General features: G+C 36.6%; 1 protein-coding gene across 4 annotated transcripts in view; it reads right to left on the bottom strand.

The window, feature by feature from the left end:
* The window catches only part of CRIM1 (cysteine rich transmembrane BMP regulator 1), a 222,526-nt gene that overhangs the window by 76,164 nt on the left and 120,102 nt on the right, over positions 1-26,260 (bottom strand). For all 4 annotated transcript variants that reach the window (XM_068939360.1, XM_068939363.1, XM_068939361.1 and 1 more), the window contains 3 exons: positions 21,021-21,142; positions 8,439-8,621; positions 2,457-2,654 (listed from right to left, as the gene is read on the bottom strand). In XM_068939360.1, coding sequence (XP_068795461.1) covers positions 2,457-2,654; positions 8,439-8,621; positions 21,021-21,142 — 503 coding nt within the window. The remainder of the gene's footprint in view (positions 1-2,456; positions 2,655-8,438; positions 8,622-21,020; positions 21,143-26,260) is intronic.

The raw sequence follows: 26,260 nt of genomic DNA, 5'->3' as shown, positions 1-26,260 counted from the left end.
AGAAGGGCCTGAGCCACATGCAATTATTGCAGAATTCATTTCATTCCAGAGATGGAATAGAAAAAAATTTAAGCGGCAGCTCATTGAGCACACATATCCTCACGTATTTGTGCACTGCGAAGAAAGCTCAAGCACAGGCAATGGAAGCACAGACATGGCACAGCTCATCACGTGTGACTAGCAGCCAGAAATCTGCCCTAGAAAGCAATTCCCTAGAAATACTTTCATGAAGAAGTCAAAAAGCACGTTCAGCATTTTCAAATGGACGAACTGAAGCCGAGCTATAGCTGCTGCCATCAGGAAAATTGCCTTTTCTTCAAACTTAAGGTACAAATACTAGCCTAAGTAATAGCAAAAAAGAGATCCCAATAAGTGTTTGAAACAAGACTCCAACCCAGTCCAAAACAGAAAACTCTGCTGCAGCTGAGCATATGGCTAACTAATTTCCTATGGCATAAAAATTCAGATAAAGAAGTTATCTCAAATAGTCTTTGAGTTAAATACCATAAAATGATTAAGAACTGCTGGAAACCATAACTCATGCATCCCAGATGAATTCAAACACAGATCCTGCATAAGCATTAAAAGAAAGTTTTTAAACTTTCTTCTTGGTCAAAAACTTCTGCTGGTAAGTATCAAATAGGTTTGGATAATTCAAGTAGTTGGATGATAACACCGCTATTTGGTCAAGAAAGGATATGAGAGCTGTTCAAGCCTGACCTTTCTAATGCCATCGTCCTTTTTGGCATTGCTGGCCATATTGGACACAACTTAAGGAATCTCTGCAGCAAGTGATCAGTGCAGCTTTCCCGTTCCACATAAAGCTCAGACAGTATGTGATGATGGACAGGTTTTTTTTCCCCTAACTGATAATCTAAATGAAAATAGTATGAAAATACTCAAAAGAAAAAAGGTATCACTGATAAACTACATGCTGAAAACAGTATATGGTCTAACCTAGCTTAGACACGAAGCACAACGTCCTTGAGAGTTTTCCAAAGGGGACTTTCAGAGGCCATTCAAAGAGGAGTTCAGAAATTACTCTCAGTCCCACTCATTTTTTTTCCCTTTACCAGCTTAGAGGAAATGTGTAACAAAAGTGACCCAAATAGTCCTCTAGAAAAAACATACTAAGGGAATAGAAGTAGCCAACACTATTTGATTCTCTAGAATAGCCATTTAGAAGTTGAACAAACTGTTTAAAGAATTTGCATGTTATAAAAAAGCCAGTCCTACCTGGTATTTTTCATGATGAACTAAAACTGTAAAATATAACTCTGATGATACAGAATGTTTTTATTATTTTGCAGACCTTCACCCTTTCACTGATTATAAATGATCATGAAGTGTGAGGTTGAGCAAGCGCTCCCATACAGCTAACTAAAAATCTCAGTTATACAAGATACAGGTATTTCCATAAAGTGATGAAAAATTACATTTCAAACCCTAAAAATTAAAGTCTATGGAAAGTAACACTGCTTTTTGTTATTTTGTACTATGACATACTTAACATACTTGTATTTTAGCTTCTTTCCCTTTTACTGTGTAGAATTGAGGGATAAATGGAGAAGTAGTTCCAGCATGATTCGGTGCTAGGCCAATGACACGTTCTCTTACCAGGACTGCCTCATTACATGACTAAAACATTAGTAGGTTGAAAATATGCATAATTTTCCACAGAGCAATAGCTGAAGACAAGGTTCATATCCTTTCGTCAGCAAGATAACAAACATCAGATTTGAATTATCTCTTTACTGTCTTCATAAAAACAGCATAACCAAGATTTCTCTTCTTCCCCCCACATATTTATGCAATTTGTCTCAGGTAAGCTTCTCAAATTTGTTTTCTGATGTTTTCATATTTATGTTAAAAATATACAAGTACACGTTAGAACTGCAAGCATTACTGTAAACTCTTGCCATAAACAATGCATTAAAAAGCTCATCTCCCAAATATAATCATTCAGTAAAAAATTGAGTTTTATTCATAATTAAGTCCAACCTCAAACTACATTGCTCAAAGATTTGGCATTGTAAATATACAGCACTGATGAGGAAAACGAGAAATAATCCAATCATCAGAAATACTTTTCGATGTACATTTGGATCCAATTTCCCCTAGAACTGTTAATAAGCACCAACCATAACTAAATGTAACAATTAGCTAACAATGCTGATCTTAACTGATCTCTTGCTCCATGTTGGACCAAACACATATCGAACATTGCTGCATACAGTTGCATTCAAATCATGCCATGGTCAGAATTCCAAAATTAGCTAACTCTTTTTTCTTTACAAAAAAACGAAACAAAACAAAAAAAAACCTTGTTTACTCAGTCACAGACAATGCTATAACAGCTAATTCAACCCTCCAAAATTTTAAAGTAAACTAGCAATTACTTAATAAAAAGTAGCTACTATTGGCTTGAAGCAGAACACAGAAAATATGTATCTTACCTTCACATACTGGGCAGCACTCTCCAGGTACTTTAACAGGATTTAAACAGCTCTGACCACAGGCTGTTGCAACACAGTGAGGATCTCCATTGATACACTGGCAGAAAGTACAGTCATCTTCTCTCCAGCGATCTCCATGAGCTTGGATCTGACCATTGGCATAACAGCCAGCAGGGTTATTTACTGGATAAACTGGGTCTGAAATGAGACAAATTGCAGTAGAACAAGATGCTTTACCTTCCCTGTTACGCCTAAACGCTGTAAATAACTGCAGTACCATAATGCATTACATAAAAAGGGGTAAGAAGTGAAACTACTATTAAACATAAAAAAAAATACATTGTGGTTATTTAGTGATAAAATAACATGGGAAACAACTTGGGTAGTTTGATATCGCAATTTAATGTCCAAAAAGCTAATTCAACTCATATTGAATATTCATAAATTTGGTGTTCTGTTTTTAACCATTTCAATGAAATTGTCCCACTTCTGCTTGTTAAATACACAAAAAGGTATATCTACAAATGGCTTTTTTTTTTTTTTTTAAAAAGAGGCTTAATTTTGGCATTTTCTCATTTTGTTCTTCTGCACAAAAAATGCATACCTAACCTTGCGTCAATACATTTTTTTGTACTGACTTAAACTTCTCGGGAAACTGAAACTTCTCAATGAACTAGTTGAATGAATCTTGTCAACATCACACCACTATTCCATAGAATTAGCAAAGATGAGATCCCTGACGTGTTTCCTACTGGAACAAGAACACTGCGTTAAGTCGTATCTCATCACATTCTTGGGGATATACTACTTCTTCCAGAGAGACGATCTGGCTCAATTTGCAGTCTCGCTTCAGACGGAGCTTTTTCACCTTAAAAGCCTCAAGGCCTGTTTTGCTGCTAGTAATCACAGACAGACTCACATATTTAAGCAAGAGAATTTGGAGAGTGTAAGGTTTCTTCTGAACTTTCATGCAAATAAAATATACAACTCTCTATATATGCTGATTCACAACTTGGAATAAATACATTTCTGAAACTTGTGGACTTGTTACACTCAAATGTTTGAGAACGCACAGTAATTATGTCAAATTTTCAAAACAAGAAATAATACAAGTTACATATTAAAGCATATTCAGTATCTTAAAATGATGAAACCAACTAAAACTGTGAGATGTCAACTAAGTACAAGACACAAGTCAATTGTCAAGAAATGTTAGATTTGAAGGACTTGAGAAAAAGGCTGTCATCAACAGAAAAAGAGGACTCAGTGAAATGTGGGATATTTCTCCAAAGTTTCATCAACGACTTCTGGAAAGAAGAAATTCATTTTAAATGTAGACAAAACTAACGGCAGCGTTAGTAGCTCTTATCTCATTATTTTATCTGTTTATTATCCTTAGCATCCTAATAAACTCAGAACATTCAGACTGAAACAATTTCCAAACTTTCTCTGTCATTCAGTCTCATCCTGGGCTTTGCTTAAACTCCATTTAAGTAAAATGGGTTAAGCTATTTCAAAAACAGGTGTTTGGGAAAATAATTAAGATATGTAAAAGTTTAAATGTTTTCTAACCTCTTAACTTTACAACTCGTGTGTCTTAAGGTTACCTTTCATCTGTAACCAACTACTCTGGCCCAGCCAATATCAAATCACATTTCCAAAAAACAAAGTGCATTTTAATGCTAAACTCATACATAGGATTGTAACTGCTATATGAATGCAGAGGAAGCAAAGAAAGGCCTTGCAGACCCATGTTATTTGCAATGGTCTTTTAGGGGAGTAAAAAACCCAAAGTTTCTGCTGCCTGTAAAAGGGCAACATTGTGTAAGGCTTTAAATTAAGCCTTGCAAATTACACATCCTTATTCTGAGAAGTCCTACATGACTTTAAGAAAGAATTCCCTCTAGAGCTAGTGCAGGAATGGCTTTGTGCCTATACTACACAACGAATATAATTCTTAGCATTTGTTGGTTTAAAATTGTTGCAAAAAGGAAGAACGGAGCATATTTCTTCATATTTCCATCGCCAAGAAAATGTAGAGTACAAAAAAACTAATCACCTTGAAAAATCACTGTCAAGAAATAATCAGACAGAAAGAGAGTAGGTAGAAAGAAATAATATTTCTTTACCAAGTAGAAGAGTGTGCATAGGTGCCTGGCTGTTTAAGCATACATTTTGCCCATTTAAAAGAAAGACTTAATTAGTCAGTTTAGATGTCACTTAACATAATCTGAGTTATTAAGAAACAGATCACAGAGCTTTCTTTCCTCCCTTTTTTTAATGCTTAAATGAAGGAGGAAACTTGTAATACTTTAAAGGGAGCTAGGTGTGTAACCTTCCCTTAAAGAATATAACTAAATCAAAAGGGACTCCTAGCAGAAAACAACATGTATTTTTCGAATGTTTACATCAGCAAATGACCAGGATGAAGGATATATCTAGAACTGTAAGTCTAATCACGGAAAATCTGCACCAGCATTTGGAGTGCAAGAGCTGATAATACAGGGCCTAGCATCAGTGTAATCATACATTGTTCTGAGATTAAACATTGCAACAGCGAAAAGAATAAACTGTCACATTTGGAAATAATATTAATAAAGTCAAAGAACAACAGATCTCATGTGTTCTATTAAGTCAGCAGCTCATTTTAATGTAGCAACATCTTCAAGAGTGGACCTGCAGTTGCTCTGGAAGGATTTCACCATTTCAGATGCCATTTCTAGATTTTTTTCAATCTGTCATTAAATAAATGACTGTATTCATAACTACTTGCATAGCATAGAGTCCTTTTTTTTTTTTTTTTTTCAGTTTGAAGAATCTTATAAACATAGGCACAACTGGACCGGCAAAGACCGAAAAGCCATTTAGTCTAGCATCCTATCTCCCAATATAGTCAGCAATGAACAACTAGGCAAGGTCTTAAACACGGGGCAAGCACGGACTGCTATTTCTTTAGAATACTTTTTAAATCTATAGCTATTTCTATTCCAGCTTCTGTACGCACAGATGCCATCTATCAACCTGATATAAACTACAATATATAGTTATAACTATAAGTTATAACATAAATTAAAACATATAGTAAAAGTATAAATCTAAAAAGTAATAGAAAAAATCCTAGCTATTTGTGAATTAGGGTAGTGACTTTCCATTGAGTAGTCTTTGATGGGCATAATCCTCTCCTGAATCTGGGGAATCATTTTAGGCCCACATAAATTGAACAGTCTTAGAATCCTGTGTTCCATGTTGTAACTTTCAGCTTAACACCACGTTGCATGAAGAACCTTTTTATTCCTTCCCATTTCGACTCTACTAGTTGCATTTGATGGTTCTTAGTTCTTGTATCAGACAGTGAGACAACAGTTCCTTATTCATGATGCTAATAATTATAATGCTCTAACTCCCCACTGTTTGTTTTTCATACTGAAGTTTTAGTCAATTTAATAATTCCTCATGCAGAGTCAATTCCCTCCCTTTGAGCTTTTTTCTAGACCTCTTCCAGTAATATTATACTCTTTTAAAGATGGATAAGCCAAAATTGCACATTATTTAAAATACAAGTGCACTGTGTGCTACGACAGTCACGTAACTCTTTCCAATTTGTTTTCTCTTCCTTCCTAGTTTCTAGTATTAAACTTCCTTCTCGGCTGCTAATGAATACTGATTTCATTTTGACATTTTCATAACACTATTTATAATAACCCTAAAATCTCAGTCTTAAATGAAAAATACTAGCACATGGCTCAGTACACATGTACGACTGAAGCTTTTTTCAATATGCATTATTATGGCATTTACCTACACTGTCATTTTGCTATCCAGTCATTCAGATTTGTAGGATTCTTCTGCTATTCTTCATTCATCTGTTATCCTAAACCATTTAAGATTTTCAGTAAATATAATCACCTCAGAATCCACCCATTTCCCTGGAAGCGTCATAAATTTGTCAAAAAGCACAGGACTCCACTGGTGACTGCAAAAACTACTTTTTCGCCACTTCTCATCTTTTAACTAGCTATTTATCATGCAAAGATCTTCCCTCTTATTCCATGCCTAGTTTCTTTAAGAGCCTTCGGTGAAGGATACTTTCAAATGCTTTTTGAAAAATCCAGGTAGCCTACATTACCTGTACGTTCTTTGTCACGCTTATCAGTACCTGGAGCGAACTCCAAGAGATTTGTGAGATATGACTTCCATTACAAAAAGCTGTATTAAACCTTCCCCCCAGGAGGTCACATTTTTTCACACTTTAACTAGCTCTATTCTTCAGAATCATTTCTGCTAATTGCCGTGCTATGAACCTCTGGCTTACTAGTTTGCAGTCCTCTGGATTTCTTCAAGAACTCTTTTCAAGCAATTGTTCCATCGTAGCCAATACTGTGGTACAGTCAGATTTTGGGTGCACACACACGCATGCGTACACACACACACAGACCAGTTCACATCTTTTTATACCAAAGTTCCTTTCAAATTTCTAGATGCAAGTGTGGGTCTTCACTATTTCTTTTATTGTTCATTGTCTACCAGTGCTTAAATATCACACAGGTCTTTGATGCATCCTTTACAGGGAGAGGTTCCAGTGCTGGAACTTCAATGGTAAACACAGATGCAAAAAAAAATTCACCCTAGTTTTTTAAGCTATCGCCTACGGTCCACTATGTTTTGTAGGATATTCACTCCCTACTCACTTTCATTTAACCTGCCAACATCCACAAACTTTTCTACTTTCTTCATCTAGAAAAACTTTCAATTCTTTAAAGAGTGCCTTCCCAAGTTCTAACCTCTATCACCGTATTTCATTATTCAGACTTTTTTTTTTTTTTTTTTAAATCTCCTGTCTTTTTTTGATAGGAGGTAAACAATTCAAGCCTCCTTCAGTAGATTCTATGCTGCCTGGAAAGGTTTGACTCTTATGGATGATTAGATTCGTTTGCACAAGGTTCCTCATTTTTAAAATTCTTTGTTTGGAATTAAGCACAACTATAATTTTGGGCTTTTTTGCTCCTACAAGCAACTAGAGGGGTAACTACAGGGGTACTGAAATTAGGTATGCTACAAAATGCTTCAAAGCACTATATATAAAGAAATAATTAGATGCTTCTCCTCTTATGAGCGCTCATGACAAGGAAGCACTCCTTGCTTCCTTGAGAGTTCCAACTTATTTTGCTTACTTGGAAGTCATGGTTAAGTTTACATTTAAATACCTAGGAGTGCTTCACAGGCCTTGACCTATGTCGTGACCAAAGCCTGACCCAGAACAGGGCAAGATCTAAGCATACAGCACCTGCCCCCACCTTCCTCTGCTGGACTCCTTTTTGTATTCTGGCAGAAGATGCGCATATATTTCCCAGTATAAGCCCGAGGGTCAATCTGAAATTTTCCACAGAATCCTTTTTAGGACTGCAGGCCTAACAAGCAGACCAGAAGGCTGTCAACAGGAGAAAGAAGGAAGAGAAAAACACTGAAGTCAGATTATTGCTAGATTTCTTCTGCCAAAAATTGGACAGAAGAGCAGATGTATACATTGCTCTACTGGAACAGAAAAAAGACCGGAAAATCTGAAGTAGGTTGCAAAGTAATAGAAATGTGTGTAAGGGCCACCAATGCTGCTTTGGAGGAGCCTGTCTACAGATGTAGTGCAGAAATTAGGAATAGCTTTTGATATACATGCCCTCTGGGAAGCAGGCCTTAAAAGTACTGCACATGTGACTATATTTGTGAGAAAGTTTTGAGGCAGAAGGGAAAGGAAACTTTAGCATCTCTATACAAAAAGGGCAGGCTCAGCATCGCAAAAACATCGCAACTAGTCAGACAGCATACTCAGGCACAGCCTCCACGAAATGGAGATAACCTGAATTAAGAAAGAAACTGCCAACTTACATCTGGAAGAAAAAACAAAACACTGCTTTCTCATTTCCATTCAAAAGGTAAATAAAAAAGCAGCAAAATTAATAAGTGAGCAGGATTACATAGATACTGTACCTTCACAGACTGGACAGCACTCTCCTTCTGGCACATAATACCTGTCACAGTGTAGCTCACCACACTGGGCAGAGAAACAAATGGAGACTCCACCTTGACATCGACAGAAACGACAGGCATCCATCCGAAACATGTCTCCATCATAATATTCCATGCTGTTAAATATGCAAGTTGGCTTCACTTCTGAAAGAAGAAAAAGAAAAAAAGAGTACTGTAGTTTACACACATTGATGAAGGGAAAGTAGTCAAACTTATGTTGCTTGCTACTGACAAAGAGAGATAAAGAGACAGCTTTTTTTTTTTTTAATACAAAAAAATATATATTTTTAAATGCAGAGAATATTTTATGGTCTGTTTCATCAGTGGAAAAAATACTGTTCCAAATTATTTTCAGAGCAGTTAGTCATTTACAATTAAAATTTTGCATCTTTACAATTAAAATATTTAACAACAGTTAAGGCATTCATTTCTTCATAAGCATTAACTATTTTTCATTCTGGTAAGCTAGAAGCTATTTGGAATTTCAGCACATGAAGCAATAGCTGTTTCTATTTTAAGAAGAAACAGCAGAAACTGATCTCTTAAGTATAATCTTGCTTTCTACAAGGCTCTGGTGGATAAACAGCACTACAGTTATCTCATCTATAATGATACGGATTAAAAAAAGATAAATATGTGTATTTCATGATTGCATGACATGGTATGAAGAACTGAATACATCTCCGTTCAAACAACCTAGAATCGTGCTACTCACATCACCATCTATGCTCTTTACATAAAAGAGAGAACCTCCATTATAATAACGTTATTGTATGATCACTTTAGGGTTTTAAAAACACAGCAAGACTATTTCCTGTATGCTTCCATCTGCAGCTGAGCCTTAATTTACAATTAAATTCATAATTACATTTAGCGGGAACGAAAAAGCCTCTAGAAATTCCTAAACGTTTTGGAAAGGAATATTTTGGGCCTATTTACTTCTGACACGTGAAAAAATAGATGCTAACAGAAAGAGCAAAACACGCTGTAGGTTTAACCGTCCGCCCCAACACACTGAAGAGGTTTGACTCCAGATTAGGAAGCAGAGCCACACACTGTGGTCCACAGGGACTCCTGAGGGCACGTGACCTTGCAGTTACCGGAGCGCATACAAACTTCCACTCACACCACGTACTGCCAGCAGCACTAGAGATGGAGGAGTACGGACCACTGCACAGATCCACAGCCTAAGGGACTGAGACTCAAATACTCCAAATTTATACTCAGCTAGAATATACCAGCCCATTTCCTCGGCCATATTAGTCACTAAGAAATTAGTGCTTCACAGTGCAATCAGTATATCATTCCATGACTTAAGCTTCCTCTCTCTTCCCCCTACTTGGGAACAACTTAGTTTTAACCGTTTTGGCCTTCTATGAACCTACTCCAAAATACCTGAAAACACGTATCTGCAGTAAAATAGTGCCCATTAAGCAGAGAGATTCATAGTTTCTGAAAAACCTATCAGTCTCAAAAGCCAAAGGTTCTGAGAACAGGAAGCTACTTATTTCAGTAACAATGTCATGATTTAAAAACACAACCACAGAGTAGATAAGAACGTCAACTCTCATTACGCTGGAGCTTAATATAGCAAAGGAAAAAAAGGAAGAAAGAAGAAAGTGAAGAATGAATTTCTGGATCGTACAGAGGACACTTAAATCTGCACTGATTATTGCCCTGCTGGATACTAATCAACACTTTAAAATATGAACGTCTGAACCAGAGTATCCTTTAAACTGTTGAGTCATTCAAAAAAGCAGACTACTGTATATGTTGTTGACTTCTGTAGATGATGTGGAAAAAACTATTTATGTGGCTAGGCCTTATGCACACAAGTAGTGCTGAAGATTAAGCCCACTTTGAGGTCAAGTGATTTTGGGGGGGTTACTACTCAATCTCGAGTGGGGCATGAAAAACACTTAAGTGGAAACTCAGAATTTGCAGATTCTTCCTCCTCCCCCTCAGTCCTCTAACTTTTGGGAAGTTCGAAACTTTTCAGCTGAATTACTTTTGACACTGATGCAGGTTTTCTTTAAAATCCTAAAGCACTTCAGTACTCTAATATTTCTCCCCACACACAGTTATATTCTGCTCCAGTGTCAAGTCATTTAATGTGACTGTAAAATATTGAGCCTGAAATTCAGAAATATCCTAAGTAATATTTGATTTTTATACGCCTGTTCTTCTCTGAAGGCATAACTTTGAAAGCAGTGTAAAAAGAGAGTAAAAAGAGGAAATACCACAGTGTCCAGGAAAACAGCTATGACCTCATTAGAAAGTTATTCACATAAACAAACACTTGAAAAATATTTCAAGTTTATGTAGCTCAAGCTGTTAGTCTAAAAACTTTCTCAAAAAGGAAAAAGTGCCAACTCAAAAAGTCTTTAATCCATTTGCTCCTCACTTCACTATTTTGATTGCAGCTTTCCAGATTTTTACTGTTTTTTTTTTTCCTTCCCCTCCAAACAGCAGACATGCCTAGTTAGGAAAGCAGAAACAAATCCTTCCACGAATTATCATTCATTTTTAAAGTGCCCAAACTGAACTTAACAAATAACTAAATCCTGCAAGGAAACGGTATGTTTTATTCCTACAATGAAAGACATCATAGTATTTTTTTTTTTCCTTAAAACATCAAGATTTATGGTAGTGGTTAAATTACTGAGTTAATCATATCCACTCAGTTGGGAGGCAAGAATTACTTGTGTTAGAACTGCACTTAAGCCTGCAGTTTAAGGCTCTCTGTCAAGTCAAAACAAGTACTGTTTGCTAAACAAAGAACCCTGGCTTCAGTTATTCATAAAGTGAAAACCTAATATCATAGGTAACTCTCATGCTGCGGAATACATAAGGCAGCCACAAAAGAGTAAGAGAACATTGATAATTAAAAGGTAACATTAAATAAATGTGTCTTCTCCTAAAGGTTGGTAGCCTTAAATTCAAGGAGGCTACTAATAAAGAAAATACTAAAGACAAAATTCTTCAAGTATCCAAGCTTTGCTGTGTGACAAAGCAGTTTAAACTGACTGAACTTTATAGCACAAAGCACTTAAAACTTCCTAAACACCAAATCCTTTTTCTGATGCAAACTACCATCATGAAACAGTAGGCAAGGGACAGACACTCAGGCCATGGATTCATGAACGTTGAATTAATGTCTGCCAACTACCACATAACCCAGCAAAACAAGGTTGGTCCAGACCAAGCCCAGACGGACAAGGGAATATCTGTGAAAGGAGCCCGAACAGAGTGGACAGTACCCAGAACAATATCGAGTTTATGCTGGCTTTATACTAGCTGCGGTAGGACAGATGATATCAGACCTCTGATCCCATACAAAGTTAAGCATTACTAAGAGACACTGTACTTGATTTGGCATAAAAGTTCCTGCCCCGGAGTTAAATGAGAAAGAATTTTGGCACAAATTTAGCTCTGCATATTGCCTCATACAGCCACAGCTTTTTTTGTTCTGGGAGCAAGAGCCCTAAAGTCAGCGTCGCACTGAACCACACAGCCGCACACTTCAAAGACATAAACCGTGCTAATTTTTAAAGATCTTTATCTTCAAGCTGAACTGAAAATGGATACAATCTGCTTTATCAAATCAGTCTTCTAACGTATTTTACCTTGTACTTTTAATCCTAATCACACATAGTTCTATTGGCCGACTTATTCCAAAATAAAATTTTTGGTATCAAAATTTTTGGTGTTTGCCATTGCTGGCGTTTTTCTTTGATTGAAGTCACGAAAGAGCTCAGAAACGCATTTAAGTTTTGCAGTCCATTCCTTGCTAGACAGTAATTCTGCACACAGTTATTCCAAGCACATGAGATGCTTCAGCATCTGTTTGTAGGCAAGTTTTGTCATTCTCTCCTGTAGTATCAGAGAGATTCTTGCCTGTGCAAAGGGGAAGTGAGATTCAAAAGTTTTCTGTTGTTTAAAGGACTAAAAAGCACATGACTCCAGCGCTTTGGAAATTCCTTCAGCATACAGAAGGATATGTATCAGGCTCCAGGAAGGAACTAGTGCAAGTACTGTGGACTTTCCATTAAATGAAAGGGAAGGAAACTGATAAATTTAAATCCTGAGTCAGTATAAACAAAATGCACAAAAGCTTTCTCTTTCCCAAAAACTATGCTAATAAGGAGATTAAAAATATATATGTATAAAAAATATGTTTTATGGGAATTAGCCATTAACAGCGTTAAAGAATAACACACTATATGCTTTTGCTTGCTTGCAAATATCTCAAAAGAAGCTATGTGGAAAATAAAAATCTTTGGGTTCTTTGCTCTTCAGAGTGTAGGAAAAATACTACTTTAAGTAGTACAAACAATTGCAGAACCATTGTAAAAGTCCTTTGGTCCTGCATGTTCTTAAAAAGGTAATCTAGAAAGAGAGAGCCAAACTAAAATTTGTAATTATTATTTGTAGTGGTCAATGCAATTACTTATACATGTTTTCTACTCGCACAATCATTAATGGAAGAAACACTGTTTTGTAGCACCTGCAGTCTGTAGAGGGCAGAGGACACTGAGGAAAAACTGCAGTAGCAGAAAAAGTCAAATTCAGCAATTCACTTTTAAAACAACATGGAAATCACTACATTTACATAGTAAGGTTGCTAGTAGAGAAAGTCTGCATCACCACTTTAGAAACCCCTTTGTGTGCAGATGCCACAACGCCTACATTGCCATACAGTGCCTACCTTCCATGCAATTCTTAAACTAAGTATTTTCTCCGGCCGTCTCACCAGCAGATCCCAGTCCAGTAAGCTTTAGAGAACTTCAGAAGACAGCCAGCTGCTTTGCAGGCTGATGTGTGTGCCTCGTTTTATGCACAGTAGACAAGAGCTTAAGGAGCTCCTTTTGGAGAAAGAAAGGGTGGAGGATGAATCATAGAAAAGAGGGCTAAAAGACACCCAAACAGAATTAAGCTCTATCTAAAGTATCCCTGGCTTAACGTTTTCTTTAAAACCAACTATAAGGTAGAAACCGCAGCCTGTCTATTAAATAATTCCACAGTTTAACTGTTTTAACTGAACTCAAATCGTAGCAAGGGTAGTTCAGGCTAGAAAGAAAGAGCAAGCAATCAAGGCCACTGCTTCTCAAGTTTCATTAACTTTTCCTACCTTCAGGGTACATGTAAAATAGCTTATTACCTTATTTCAATGTGTGAGCTGTTGCTAAGAGGACTCTGCGTATGCCTGCCTCCATCTTCTTTTACAGATGAAATGCACACATTTCTCTCACTGTTTATTTTTCTTATTCAGGTCATGCTTTTAAATGTCTGTTTGTTTCTGTTACTTTCTCCTAGGCTCTCACCTGTTCGTCCACACATACTTCTTGAAATACGGTAGGACTGCTTTTTAACATCCTGCAGTAAGTTAAGCCCTGCACCACAAAAAAAATCAACTAGAACGCCCAAGGAAGAGCCTGGGTCTTCTACAGGCACCTTGGTAACGCTCTAGAATCACAGATAGCCACGGATTTTCTAGATCAAATTGCCAAGCAATTCTTGAAAGTAAGCCATGTCCTACATAACAGAGAAATACACTTAAATCCCAATAGTCTCTGCCAGTTTAACAGAGAGAGAAAATACATGCTGTGATCACCTTACCAGGACATTGCCATCTGAGAAAATCTCAGTACCACCAGAAGTACTGACACAACCCATCATTTATCCTCACTCCATCTGTGATAAGCCTCCACTGCCTGAGAGAAATTAAAAATTGCAGAGAAAGAAAACCCCAAAACTTAGCATAAGGCTGTGGTTTGGCACTATAGCTAAATGATGATGCTCAGCAGTAGGATTCTTGCATAGGTCTGGCCATTTTTTCAGTTCTTCAAGAAAAATACTGAATTCTAACCTCGTCCTCCCAAGTGTTGGCAGCCTTGTTTAAGCATCTACAAATTCTTAACAGTCATGATATTACTGAAGATATTAGCTTATCAAGAAAATTCAGTTTGATAAAATTAAAGTAACACTTTTGTTTCAGTGAAGTAGTAATGTTACAACTACAAAGATCTGCACCACCCACCGTCTAATATTCTTTGTACACAACATACCATCAATTCCACAGAATTTACCTAGCCTCTCATTTTCATTAACTGATATGAATGACTAAAGTGATTTAGATTTTGTCCTTATGTTATTCAAAACTCACTGAGTATTTAATTCTATCCTTTCCCATATCGTAACTTAATAACATATAAAGGGAATAGGAAGATGGAATAGCAACTGCTGTGAGGAGTAATTGCATCAACAGACGACAAGATATGTGATTAAAGAGGAATTTAATCTCCCCTCATGCTGTACAACTGTATAGAGAAGCAAGTCTGAAGAAAACCAGGAGGCGCAGAGAAAAGAGAAATGGCTCATTTACATCAGTGGTATCTTCTCAGATGAATTAAAAAATTATAGAGGTAATTATAAAGCACAGATTATTAGTCACATAAGGTGAAAGAGCTTGATGATAGAGGAGATTACTTCCATAATACCACGTGATCAAGAGTACTGCCTGAAACAGCACTATAGAAAAGGTGAGAGCTTTGGTCCCAGCAGAAGTTCTCATCCTTGCTCCCTCCTATCAATGCCTGTTCCTTTAGGGCAGACATCAGCTACTCCCAGTCTCAATGGACAGGGCAACCAAAGCCCACACCTTCTGGGAAGGGGTTTGAAGCGGGGCTCCAAAGCCACTACTGGCAAGGCAGGATTCTCCAATTACTGCTCACACGTGGTCGTGGCAGAAAGAAGTCTGGTCCACTAGACCTTGGATCACATCGAAGCAGTAACTAGGACCACTCTCATACCCAAACAAAACACATGTAATTTACCATCTTTCACAAGGCAACTGGAGACCCCTTTAAAGTAGCAGTTATACTCAAGGAATCTCACTCAGAAGCAGAAGCCGTGGTTGACAGATGTGGGCAGCTGTAACATGCTGAACAACTGCTCTCAAATTTCTAAGGCAGAGCTCTAAGTCAGTACGCACTTTAGTGCGGCTTAGATTCAGAGACTGATGCGTCAATACCCAATCAGAGATCAGGCATTTGCGATACTCTCTTGTTTCCCAGCAGTTCCAGTCTTCTTGCATATGCACCTTTCAGTCTCTTTGGACTCAGCTGCCGATGCTCTGAGAGCTCTTAATTTAATGCTGAATCTTTTTTTTTTTTTTCTTTACGACCTCTCCAATTAGAAGAGGCAGCACAGACCAGGATTAGTAGAGAAAAATCACAGTGACTAATAAGTTTAGAGTGGATCAGAAAAAATCCTGCATTCATTTCTGTGAAGTGCAGGATTTTACAGAGAATTGCATCTTGGGAATCTCTTGCTCCGTTTTCCTCAAATTTAAACCACATGCTATCTAGTACCCTCTAGAAGGAAAGATTTCAGATCAGTATAAGTAGGAAAATATCACAACAAGCAGAATAATCTATGCTTAAACAAAGCAATATACAGTCTTAATTTCACTGAAACTTGCGCTGTGTTCCAATGCTGGAACGACACAACAGGCAAAAATCACATTTTCAGTTTCTTATATTAAGATGAAGTTACTTTCTATAGATTTCATAGGTTGTCTTAATTTTCTCTATATCTATCTCATACTGTTCAGAAATGAGCACATGTGAGTATGTAGGTAGCTATTCCCTGGAAACTGTTAACTACTAAACACTGCTATACTAATCTCCAGATTTCCATGCAGCAAGATGTAACTGTATATAGTTATAGCAGATATAGCTCTATTTATACCATTTTATGTCAGCTAGAGATTTAAATTTAGCAACTCATATTTTTTCTCCATCATGCTAAAATCCTGTTGCATCCATTACCTGGGGTTTGCTCCGAAGGCTACGAAGAAAATAAGATTAGAAGTAACATGCAACCCCCGTCGTCTAAGCAAAGAAAATCGATAACATCATATCACTCTATTGCTTTGTATATTAGTGTTCACCACCAACTCTAGAGAGTTGCAAGATTTTAATTTACAAAGCCCTGAACAGTGTAAAAATGTTGCTTTTGACAAAGAAAAGAGCAAGAAAAGAGCAAGAAAAAAGGTGCTGCTGTCATCACTGTGTCAGCTATAATTTTGACAGTCAAAGACCAGCGTATACTTTGGGATGGCCCAAACATTCATAATGGATAAATCATGGCAGAGGAACATGTCATGATCTGGCACTGCGTCAAGAAGTGAGGTTTGGCTTGATTCCTGCCACCATTTAAGCAACATAGAATAGCTTTATTTATGTAGATACCTTCTTTCAAAATGAAAGAAACCAACACATGCCTTTCAGTTTCACCTTTTAAATTGACTGACCTGGGGGAGACGAGTAGCATCTGAATGACAGTAATACTTATTCCTTAATTTTAATGGTGAATTATTTTGCGCACAATGGTGCTATGTTTTAAGAAACACATATTTCCCCATTCAGTTCAATAGTTCTGCACAAAATACTCTGACCTCTGCATATATTCATGATGATTAAAACCCCACACAGAACCACTAGTAACACCATCTGTTTGTGATACAAATATATTTTTTCTTGACACCCATGAGAAAGTGGTTCTCAGCACTTTCTAAATGATTTCCTCTAACATAGGTCCAGAAAAGAAGCTCAGCCTATGCAAACACGGAACAGCTACAGGCACAGTAGAAACAACATAGTAAGAAACAATAATTAATAAAAAACTCCAAGTAAATCATTAAATTGAAAAATGAGGACTGGTCACAAGCAGAAGGAAATAGTATTTCAGTGATTAATAACATTTACATAGTTTACTATTTAACAAATTATGAGAAACAGCAGATTACACATGATGGGAGAAATAAGGAATCACCCAGCGTGAATCTGAAGCACGAAAATAATGAATTAACTTACTGACTTATTACTGTATTTATAGTCAAACAGGAATAACTAGAGAAACTTCAGTATCTGGAAGGAATGAGGATTGTAGAAGATTCTTTCCCCACACATGAATATACTTTTCTAAGATAGACCAACCAAATGCAAGTTTGAGACATTTAAAATGTTTATTGGTTACAAAGACCTACATACAAAGGTCTACAAATGTGTTAGGAGCTTCTAAAACGGTTTTATGTTAAATCCAGAAAAAAAAAAGTTTGTGAAACAGACTGCTCTGCCCACCAAAAAAAGAGAACACGCTGTGAACAGTTTTCACAACTTATCTTTCATGTTACACTTACTTTGCTGTTCTTGCACGCTACCTACCTCCTCAGCTGGCCACAACTGCTGTTCTGCAGCAACACACCTCTCTCCTCCTCATTAAAGGAAGCCTCCCCAGATTCTCTGCGAAAACGCAACTTTGCCGCTCTGTCACATTAGCATATTCTTGCAATGACTATTACAGAAGGCGGGCCTCCTTTTACACTGTGCACCATCCTTAGGGCTACCTAATCCCCTCCTCCTCGCAATACACAAACCTGATTTCTGCAGTCTAAGCACACTTACTCTTCGCACATTCCTTTGATTTCAAGGCAACTCAGATTATCAGTATTGATCCTGACAACTTTTTCTTTCCTCCACTTTCTATCATTAAATAGATGTGACAATATCAGGAAAACTGCAGTGATGTCAGTGTGTACGTGTCCTCTCGACTGTCTTCAGAGATTGTCAAATCCAGAAGAAACTAGTTTGACTAGATGGTAACACTGAACATACAATTTCCCCACTTACATATAAACCTAATAACTTGCATTTGATTAAAATACATCCCTTAAAAAGGCATCTGATCTGAATTTTATAACATCAAGATAAGGAATTCCACACCTTCCTGACAGTTCAGGCCAATAGTTAACCGTCCCCACTCTTGAAAACATCGTGCCCTATATTTTACTGTTTTGGCTTTCATTATCTCAATGGCAATTTCTTTTTACTGAAGTGAAGATATTGATTGAAGCCTATCACTGTAAGATATTTTGTCCATCTGTCATTGAGATATGCTATATGCCTCTTCTGTATTTGCCTGTGTTTTCAAGGCCCTTCTAAAAACCAGAACTGGATATTTAACTATTAGTTTCACAAAGAGAGAGCCTTTTGAACTGACAAAAGTAACGGTAGGGATTTTTTTTTGGTTAACAGTTTATTGTTGCACCAGACATTTTATCTAGTAAGTTCTTGTCAGAATTACTTTCACAGGACATCACTGACTATATGTTACAAGTGTGGCTTGAATTATTTGATATATGACTTGCACTTGACTACACTAAACAGCACTTGAAAAAACCCAAACTGTAAAGCAATACAGGTTAAGTTCTGACTGTCCTGTCCTCCTTACTAACTATCTGCCTCACAATCCAAGTGTCACATGCAGAAGCCTCATGAGCAGATATTCCATAGTTGCTCCCAGGTCGTTGATAAAAATATTTAACTTCTTTTCCTTTTCCCATTCTGAACTATCATTAGCAACTGCATCTTGAAATATCTAAGTTCTAAATAGATTTAAAGCATATCCAATTGACATTGTACAGGTTTTTGTTGTTGCTGTTGTTGTTGGTGGTGTTTTTTTTAAATTAGACTGTGGTATTGAGACAAATGTCCCTAAAAAAACCCAACAGATTATATCTATGTATCTAATTTTTCCCATCTAGTTTCTCAGAAAAAAAAGTTTTCATTTTTTAAAAGAGGAAGAATTTTTTAATATTTTTCATATCTTCCTGTATTTCACGTTACAGTACTTCTAGTATTTTAATACTGATGTTTTAAGGACATAAACAAGACAAAAGATTATCTCAGCCTACAAATCTTATCTTTCCTTCCATTTGGCCTTTCTGTTCCCCTCTCTGGCAGCAAACTCCCTTCAAAAACTCATCTTTTTCCTTCCAATTGAGTGTGTCTTCATAGCCTACACCAAGGTGAAGATTAGGAATGGAAAAGGCTGAGAGATAAGAAGAAACCCTGACCTCATACCACATTGAATCTTTGGAGTGAGTCACAGTAAACAATAAGGCAATGATGCCAAAGCAATAGAGCTAAGACAGTCCAAAACTCACTGTTAACTATGCAAAATGAGTACAATTTCTTTTGGGAAATGAGATGTAAAAATGACAAACAATGAAAGGAAGTGGGCAACTGAAAGAAGCTCTAACACATTTCTGAGCACTGCATGATTCAGACTGCAACAGCTTCAAGAGCCGTACCCACAAATAATTTACAGACCAAAGAGAAACAGGAGAAGAAGGCTGTTTGTACCTCACAGACTGGACTTACAGATGAACAAGGACATCATATTGGAAGTTTTCTTAGCATTTTCTATTCAAAGAATCAAAGTAAATCCTGAACCAAACATTATGTTGAAGTCTATCACACAAATCAAATGCTTAAAGCTTCACAAATCACAGGGTTCTAACAGAACGTCAGGAACACAAAATGAAGTAAGATGAATATTATTTTACTGTAACAGGCAGTATACCAGTAAATTAGGCAAACTGCATTTAGTTCTACAGTATCTACAATCTTACCCCAAATATTGAAAGAATTGCTGTGAAAACCTAAACGACCTGTGATTCTTTTTGATGCAAATTCTGTTATTCATATGAAAGAAGTTAATTTTTTAATCTCCCCTACCACTACTAGAGCAAAGTAGGTACTATATATGTGCCAAGTATGATTTTTAAATACGCATTTGAATATTTGTATTTATTTTAAAATCAGCATTTGCAATATTATTGCCTGTAAATATCAAAACCGTTCTCCTGGGGAGATGTCTATATATATGCATGTGGATATGTAGTAAAAAAATACAAAAGTAAAAGCTATTTCAAGAATATAAATGCACAACTGAACAAGATTACGTGTTTGTGGAAGCACAAATGTGCAATTTTTTGTTCTCAGAAATTATCTGAGCATACATATGTTCAAGCATAATTTTCCTCTTCCATCTATCATTAGTCAAACATTTAAGTGCCCTTCCAATACACCATGCAAATAGCATAGAGCAGTCCTGAGATACACTCACCTATGTAACAGATTTAAGGCTTTTAAACAGAGCTTTTTCAAAATATTTCCATCTAGAAGCAAAGAATGAGACTCAGTCTGCTCTTGCACTCGCTTACAATTTTCAAAGGTTTTAAATTCATGCTAAAAAATAATTTGCAAGCGTTTCTTAAAGTGAACCCAATTGTCTAAACAGTATGCTTTTGTTTAGAATCTTGCAAATAGCAGTTTCAGTGCTTAGCAAAAAAAATTCACTGTAGTGAATTTTAATGAACACTATAGTGCTTGCCACTGGCAAAGGAGAACCCGAACAACTCAGGGCGATAAGGCGTCTTTTGCTAAAGCTACAAATCCCTGAAGCTATAAGGAAAAATGCTTCAGAAGTTTAAAAAAAACTAGACATCGCTTTTAAATGACACATTTTCCCACTTAAATACCTTCAATACAACTTCCAGTTCCTTCTTGCTGAACAAACTTCAAGTAAATTATTTCCTTTAAATCTTGACATGTTAAAAATAACCAAATATCCAACTTCTCCCACGGACAAATAAAATACTCTTCTGCAGGTGCAAAAGAGAACTTAACATACCATTGACACATTCAAAGACATCACAGCACTTGCCAGGTGTTCCATCTCCACGTGAGACTATCTGGGGAACGGAGCCTGCCTCGCACACGGGGAAACCACATAAACCAGAGAGACACTCGCATCTGAAACCAAAGAAAAGGGAAAACCCCATAAATAAATGAAGTCACGCAGGAATGGAAAGAATAAGCAAGGAGAAAATGGCAAGCTATAGCTGAAGTTCCAGTTATTTAGTTTATTCATATTTTAGAATCATCTTCCATTAACCCAATGACCAAGTTGAAAAACTTATGTTGAAAAGTCAACTACCTGAGTTCTTTTGCTATGGTTTTATGATCCAGCAGGCGAGATAATGGTACTGTGCAACATCAGCACTTGTCTAGTACTGTATGCACAAATTTAGAAAACTATTGTTTCAAATTGAAAATAATTTTATTCTCTAGATTTTCTAAAGTAGATTTCTCCTTCAATTCTGTCTATGAAAGATCTAAACCAGTAAAATACTAATAGTAATATCCAAAACTATTCATCAGAAGGAACAGTGTCCTCATTAGGAAACAGTCTCCTGTTTTATACAAAGAATAATCAAAGAGAAAGGAAGATAAGTAATTCACACCTTAAATATTTTATGCAGAATCATTACATCTGTAGCAAGTCAACAAATGGCATGGTCTCTTTTGCTTTTTGAGGCTGCCACCTCTAGTTTAGAGCAGGGCAACCAATTACACAAGACGTCAAATAATGGAGAAGGCTAGGTATATACAAAATACTAAGCTTAGTTTTAGAAACTGGATCATTCTAATAGGTAAAGAACGTTTCATTAAAGTGAAGGGCAATACTTATTTATCTATCTAAGAAAACAGCCTAGAGAAGCAGAAGACATAAAAATGCAGATAAGCAGTAGTCATATGGCTGTTTCCAGATTCTTTGCTTCATGGAATTTCAAACCAAGCTCCTCTGTGACATCCAGCAAGTACTAGCATATTAACAGTATTGTTTGCAAGTCCAGCACTTCAAACTTGCATAAATTTACATTTAACAGAGTTCTTGCCACAAAGAGGTGACATACTATAGCAGTAAGCAGTCATGATTCAATAAAAAGTATAGGACAAAATGAACAAGGACAAACGTGCAAATATCACAGCTGAAAAACATGAGGGAACAGCACTCAAAGTTTTTCAGTTCAGTTTTAAACAGATTACAGATTTATTTATTTAAAAAAAAATAGATTTAGATTAATTTGGCATCCGACAAATGCATATGAACTTCAAAAGAAAAAAAGGAACTAAACATGATCCTGTAATTATGAGTTGAAGTAAATGAAAATAGGAAGTCTACTTGTTAATAACTAAGTATTCCAAATAACCTCCAGGTGAAACCAGCCATTAGCAAGAAGCATCATCCAGCACTCATCTGGTTTATTTATTCTTTATTCTTGAAGAGCAAGAAGCTTGGTTCTCCTCTACCATGTATGCTTCCTTAATTCCCCAACAACAATTTCATCTCGGACCAGGGTGCAATGAAAGAGGAAGAGCCTGCTCCCAACAGATAGGTTTTGAGCATCTCTCCCATTAATCTTATTAGCATTAGTGAATGCTGTTATATTCTCCCTTATAAAATACCACTCAAAAGGCAAATAGCAAGAAGAGACAAAGAGATATGTGCAAAGAAAAGTAATCTCACAGGACCTTTCTTATAATACCTGAAAAGGATTTTTAAAATACTGCATTATAATAGACTATTATCATCAAGGGGTAAATTAATCCTTGAAAAACCAGATTATATCACATTTCACACATAAAACTGTGCCAAAGTGAAGCAATCTAACCCTATGAGCATGTATACAATAAAGTATAGCAACAGTTACAAAACAGGTATTTCATGGTTTCTGTTTGATAGTATTGTGTTTACCATAATAGTCAAGGATAATGAACTTAAACAACAAAAAAACTGGGAGTCTAGAAAACAAGAGTTTTATTCATCATATCTTTGCTTTTGACAGTCAGGTTTCATGGCAATTTCTTATTTGTAAATACAGAAAAAAGTGGGAAAAAAGGGAGAGGCGGAAGGAACAACGGTAGTATGGTTCCTACTACAAGGGATCAAAAAGCCCCCAAAGGATTTGTGATAGCGGCTTCCCTTGAAGATGATTCAGTCAGTGCCTTCCCTGTTTGGCTGGAGGGCTAGGGGAGAAGCACGGAGTAGAAAGAAAGAAGAGGGGTGTAGGAGGTACAACTGAAAGAGAGGGTTCTCGAAAGAAAATAACAAGAAAACACGTATCCCTATTTTGTTTTTTCCCCTTTTTATCTCATCGTCCAAAACAAAAAACGAAAACATCACCCCTCGCCCACCTCCTAACAAACAGTACAGAATACTGAAGAATATATCCAGATGACCAGCAGATGAAGGCTACGTGTAACACCTTTTGGCCAAAAAAAGTGTTCTGAAAGAAAGGAAAAGGCCAACAGTGCATAGAAAAGACATGAAAGTAATTTTACAAAGTTATGTATGCTATCTCACCTTTTACTGCCCCAATAATAAAGATACTTAGAGAAGAAAAATGACCTCTAGAGATCAGTGGAAAAGAACGATTAGCAGATTCAAGAAGTTTTTGTACTTTAACCCATCCAGCAGACATTGGTTCAGAAACTGCTTTTCCCTCATGAGAACAATAAAAAATAGAAGTAAGTGCTCACATTTTCCTAAAGAAAAAAAATCCCTTTAAAAACATTTATGTATACATACGCACACACTCTGAGAGTGATTTTAAAAGCCTCAATAAAAATACTAAGTTTCACCTCAGCTAGCCTATGTTCACCACAAAAAAAAAATCTCAGAGATTAGTCCAAAAAGTCCAAATTCATGAAAATTCACACAAATGCTCTCAAAAATAAAAAGGTAGATGTCATGAAAATATAGTTGTGCACATCGATTTCCATGTCTCAAGAGCTGAAATTACAATAAGCTTTTTCACATGTGCCTACATCTTCTCTATTCTTTAGATCATATTCTTTTTCATAAAGATCCGAGTTAAAAATAACTAACCAAAAAAACCTCAACACACACAAAAAATCGCCAGAAGACTCAATAACTTAAGATGGGACCATCTCACAGAACAAGGACTGAAAAAGATGTTTAAAAGACCGGTGGGAGCCAATGTTCCTTTCTGCAGAGGAGGATCCCTCCCATTCAGAGAAATCAAAGACTAGCATAATCATTCAGTAACAAAAAACCCTGTAACAGTTGTAAGCAAACAAAACCCCAACCTGTTAAAATTTTTTTAATTGACTTCTCATTGGAATTAAAAAAAAAAATCCAAGCATAGGAGAATGTCTATATATAATCCAAAAAAATCCGTGCACAGGAGAAAGATTTAGATGGACTTTTAAATAGTCTGCATAGTTTTCAGCTAGCTCTGCTGAAAAGAATCTTTGACCATATTCCAGGCTATTAGCATGGAAAACATTGTTTTGGAGACAGAAGTCTTTCAGGAAGAAACGCAAGGAAATCTGGTAGCAGAGCACAGCTGTAGCATTGCCAAGATAACAACATCTGCAAATGCTGAATAAGAGACTGAATTCTTAACAAGAGAGTAAAATCAGTTTTGTACTACTAGATTTTTCTGAAGCACCTTTTAAAGAAGAAGGGTGGAAGGGAAGAGGTATTCCATCTCTGTGCTCTGTCACATGCAGCTATCCATGTGCAGGAGGATGTCTTTGCCTTGGTATCGTGGTAATAGGTTCGGAGAAGTTGAGTAGACTAGGTTGTGATAAGCCTGTTCATAGTGATCATGCTCCAATTCTACATAATTCCTACAAAATTTAGCAGTTCAGGCTATTGACCTGTAGGCACAGTGCAGCCTCTAAGTTGCTCTCTGTATAACCATATCTTATCTAACGAAAATGGACACAGCCTAAGTTACTACAAGGAAAGCTTCCAAGAGAAAAGGAGGACTTCACACATTGCCTCATCTCTTTACACAGGCTATAGCTACACTGCTAAAACTTCAAATAACACAGTGGAATTGAAAGGTTTCAAAATTAAGAAGAGTTCAATATTTGAGGTTCCAAGAAGTTGGCACTCAACATCTTCCCCCCCCCGCCCAACCTTAAGAGCAAAGGCTCTAAGCAAACACGCTGCCGAGAACACTGCCATATACCATTATGGAAATTGAGTATGGAAGGAAGGACATAGCCTTTAAACAAATGAGAATGGTCCCACAAGAGAACAGCATCCCCAAATAACAGGGCTCGAAAGAAGAAGGGGGAAAAAAAGGAGAGAGAGAGAGAGAGAGAGAGAATTAAACAATCAAGAGACATCATGGAGTAGACCTGAAAAGCTGGCAGAATGGTGAGGAAGAGACGAAGCTTCTCAGCTAAGAAGGCATTTTCACTGAAGGGTGACAGAAATTTTGCAAATAATCAACCTGACTCCAGTTTTTCAGGTTAGCAGTAGAAATAATAGTCCTAAAAATTCCACAACTGGGGAAGAGCTCCTTGAGAATACACAAGACCAAAAAGACTACTTTTGAAATCCAACCACGTTCATTAACCATATGAAAAGGTTAATGCTTTACATATTCATGAGGGTAACTGCTTCACTAATACAAATGGCCTTTTTTCATTTAAATTTCCTTCAATTTCAAGATAATATCATCACTTCTTTCTTTTATGCTTGCGTCTTCTTTTTTGTATTTCTATCATCATTTTCCTTTTTACTTTATGTCAACGAAAGTGCAAAAAGGAAAAGGAAGAAGAAAAAATTAAATGGAATATTTGTAAATGATAGTATTTAAAATCTAATCTTCTTTGTTCATTTACTTCTGTTATTAAACGGATGAAAAGAGAGAAGGGCTTAATAGTCTCAGAAAAGATGTTCTGATGGTAGGATCAAAAGATAACTCCAGGCAAAAGGCACACTGGCTAGGAGAACAAGAACAGTCATCTTGGAAAAAAGATTTAGTACCAGTGAACGAGAAGGATGAGGTGGGGAATATTTATTTGGAGGATAAAACAAAATGAAATCTGAAGCACTGAGGCTGCAGAAAAGCATTCCTGAAATATGCATCAAATTCCTGTGGAGATTTTATCATGGTCCTTCTTTTCTCCTTGCAGGAAAGGTATCTAATACACTTTGTGTTAATATCGGCTGCACTAGCATTAGCTAAACATAATAGAAAAAATTCCAGAGAACTGTCAACAATATGAATACTTAAGGATACTATAAAATCAGGCACATTCAAG

This window comes from Struthio camelus, chromosome 3 (assembly GCF_040807025.1).
Source record: "Struthio camelus isolate bStrCam1 chromosome 3, bStrCam1.hap1, whole genome shotgun sequence".
Lineage (NCBI taxonomy): Eukaryota > Metazoa > Chordata > Aves > Struthioniformes > Struthionidae > Struthio > Struthio camelus.
Note: the sequence above shows the minus strand (reverse complement) of the source record. Positions and strands in the feature narration are given on the sequence as shown.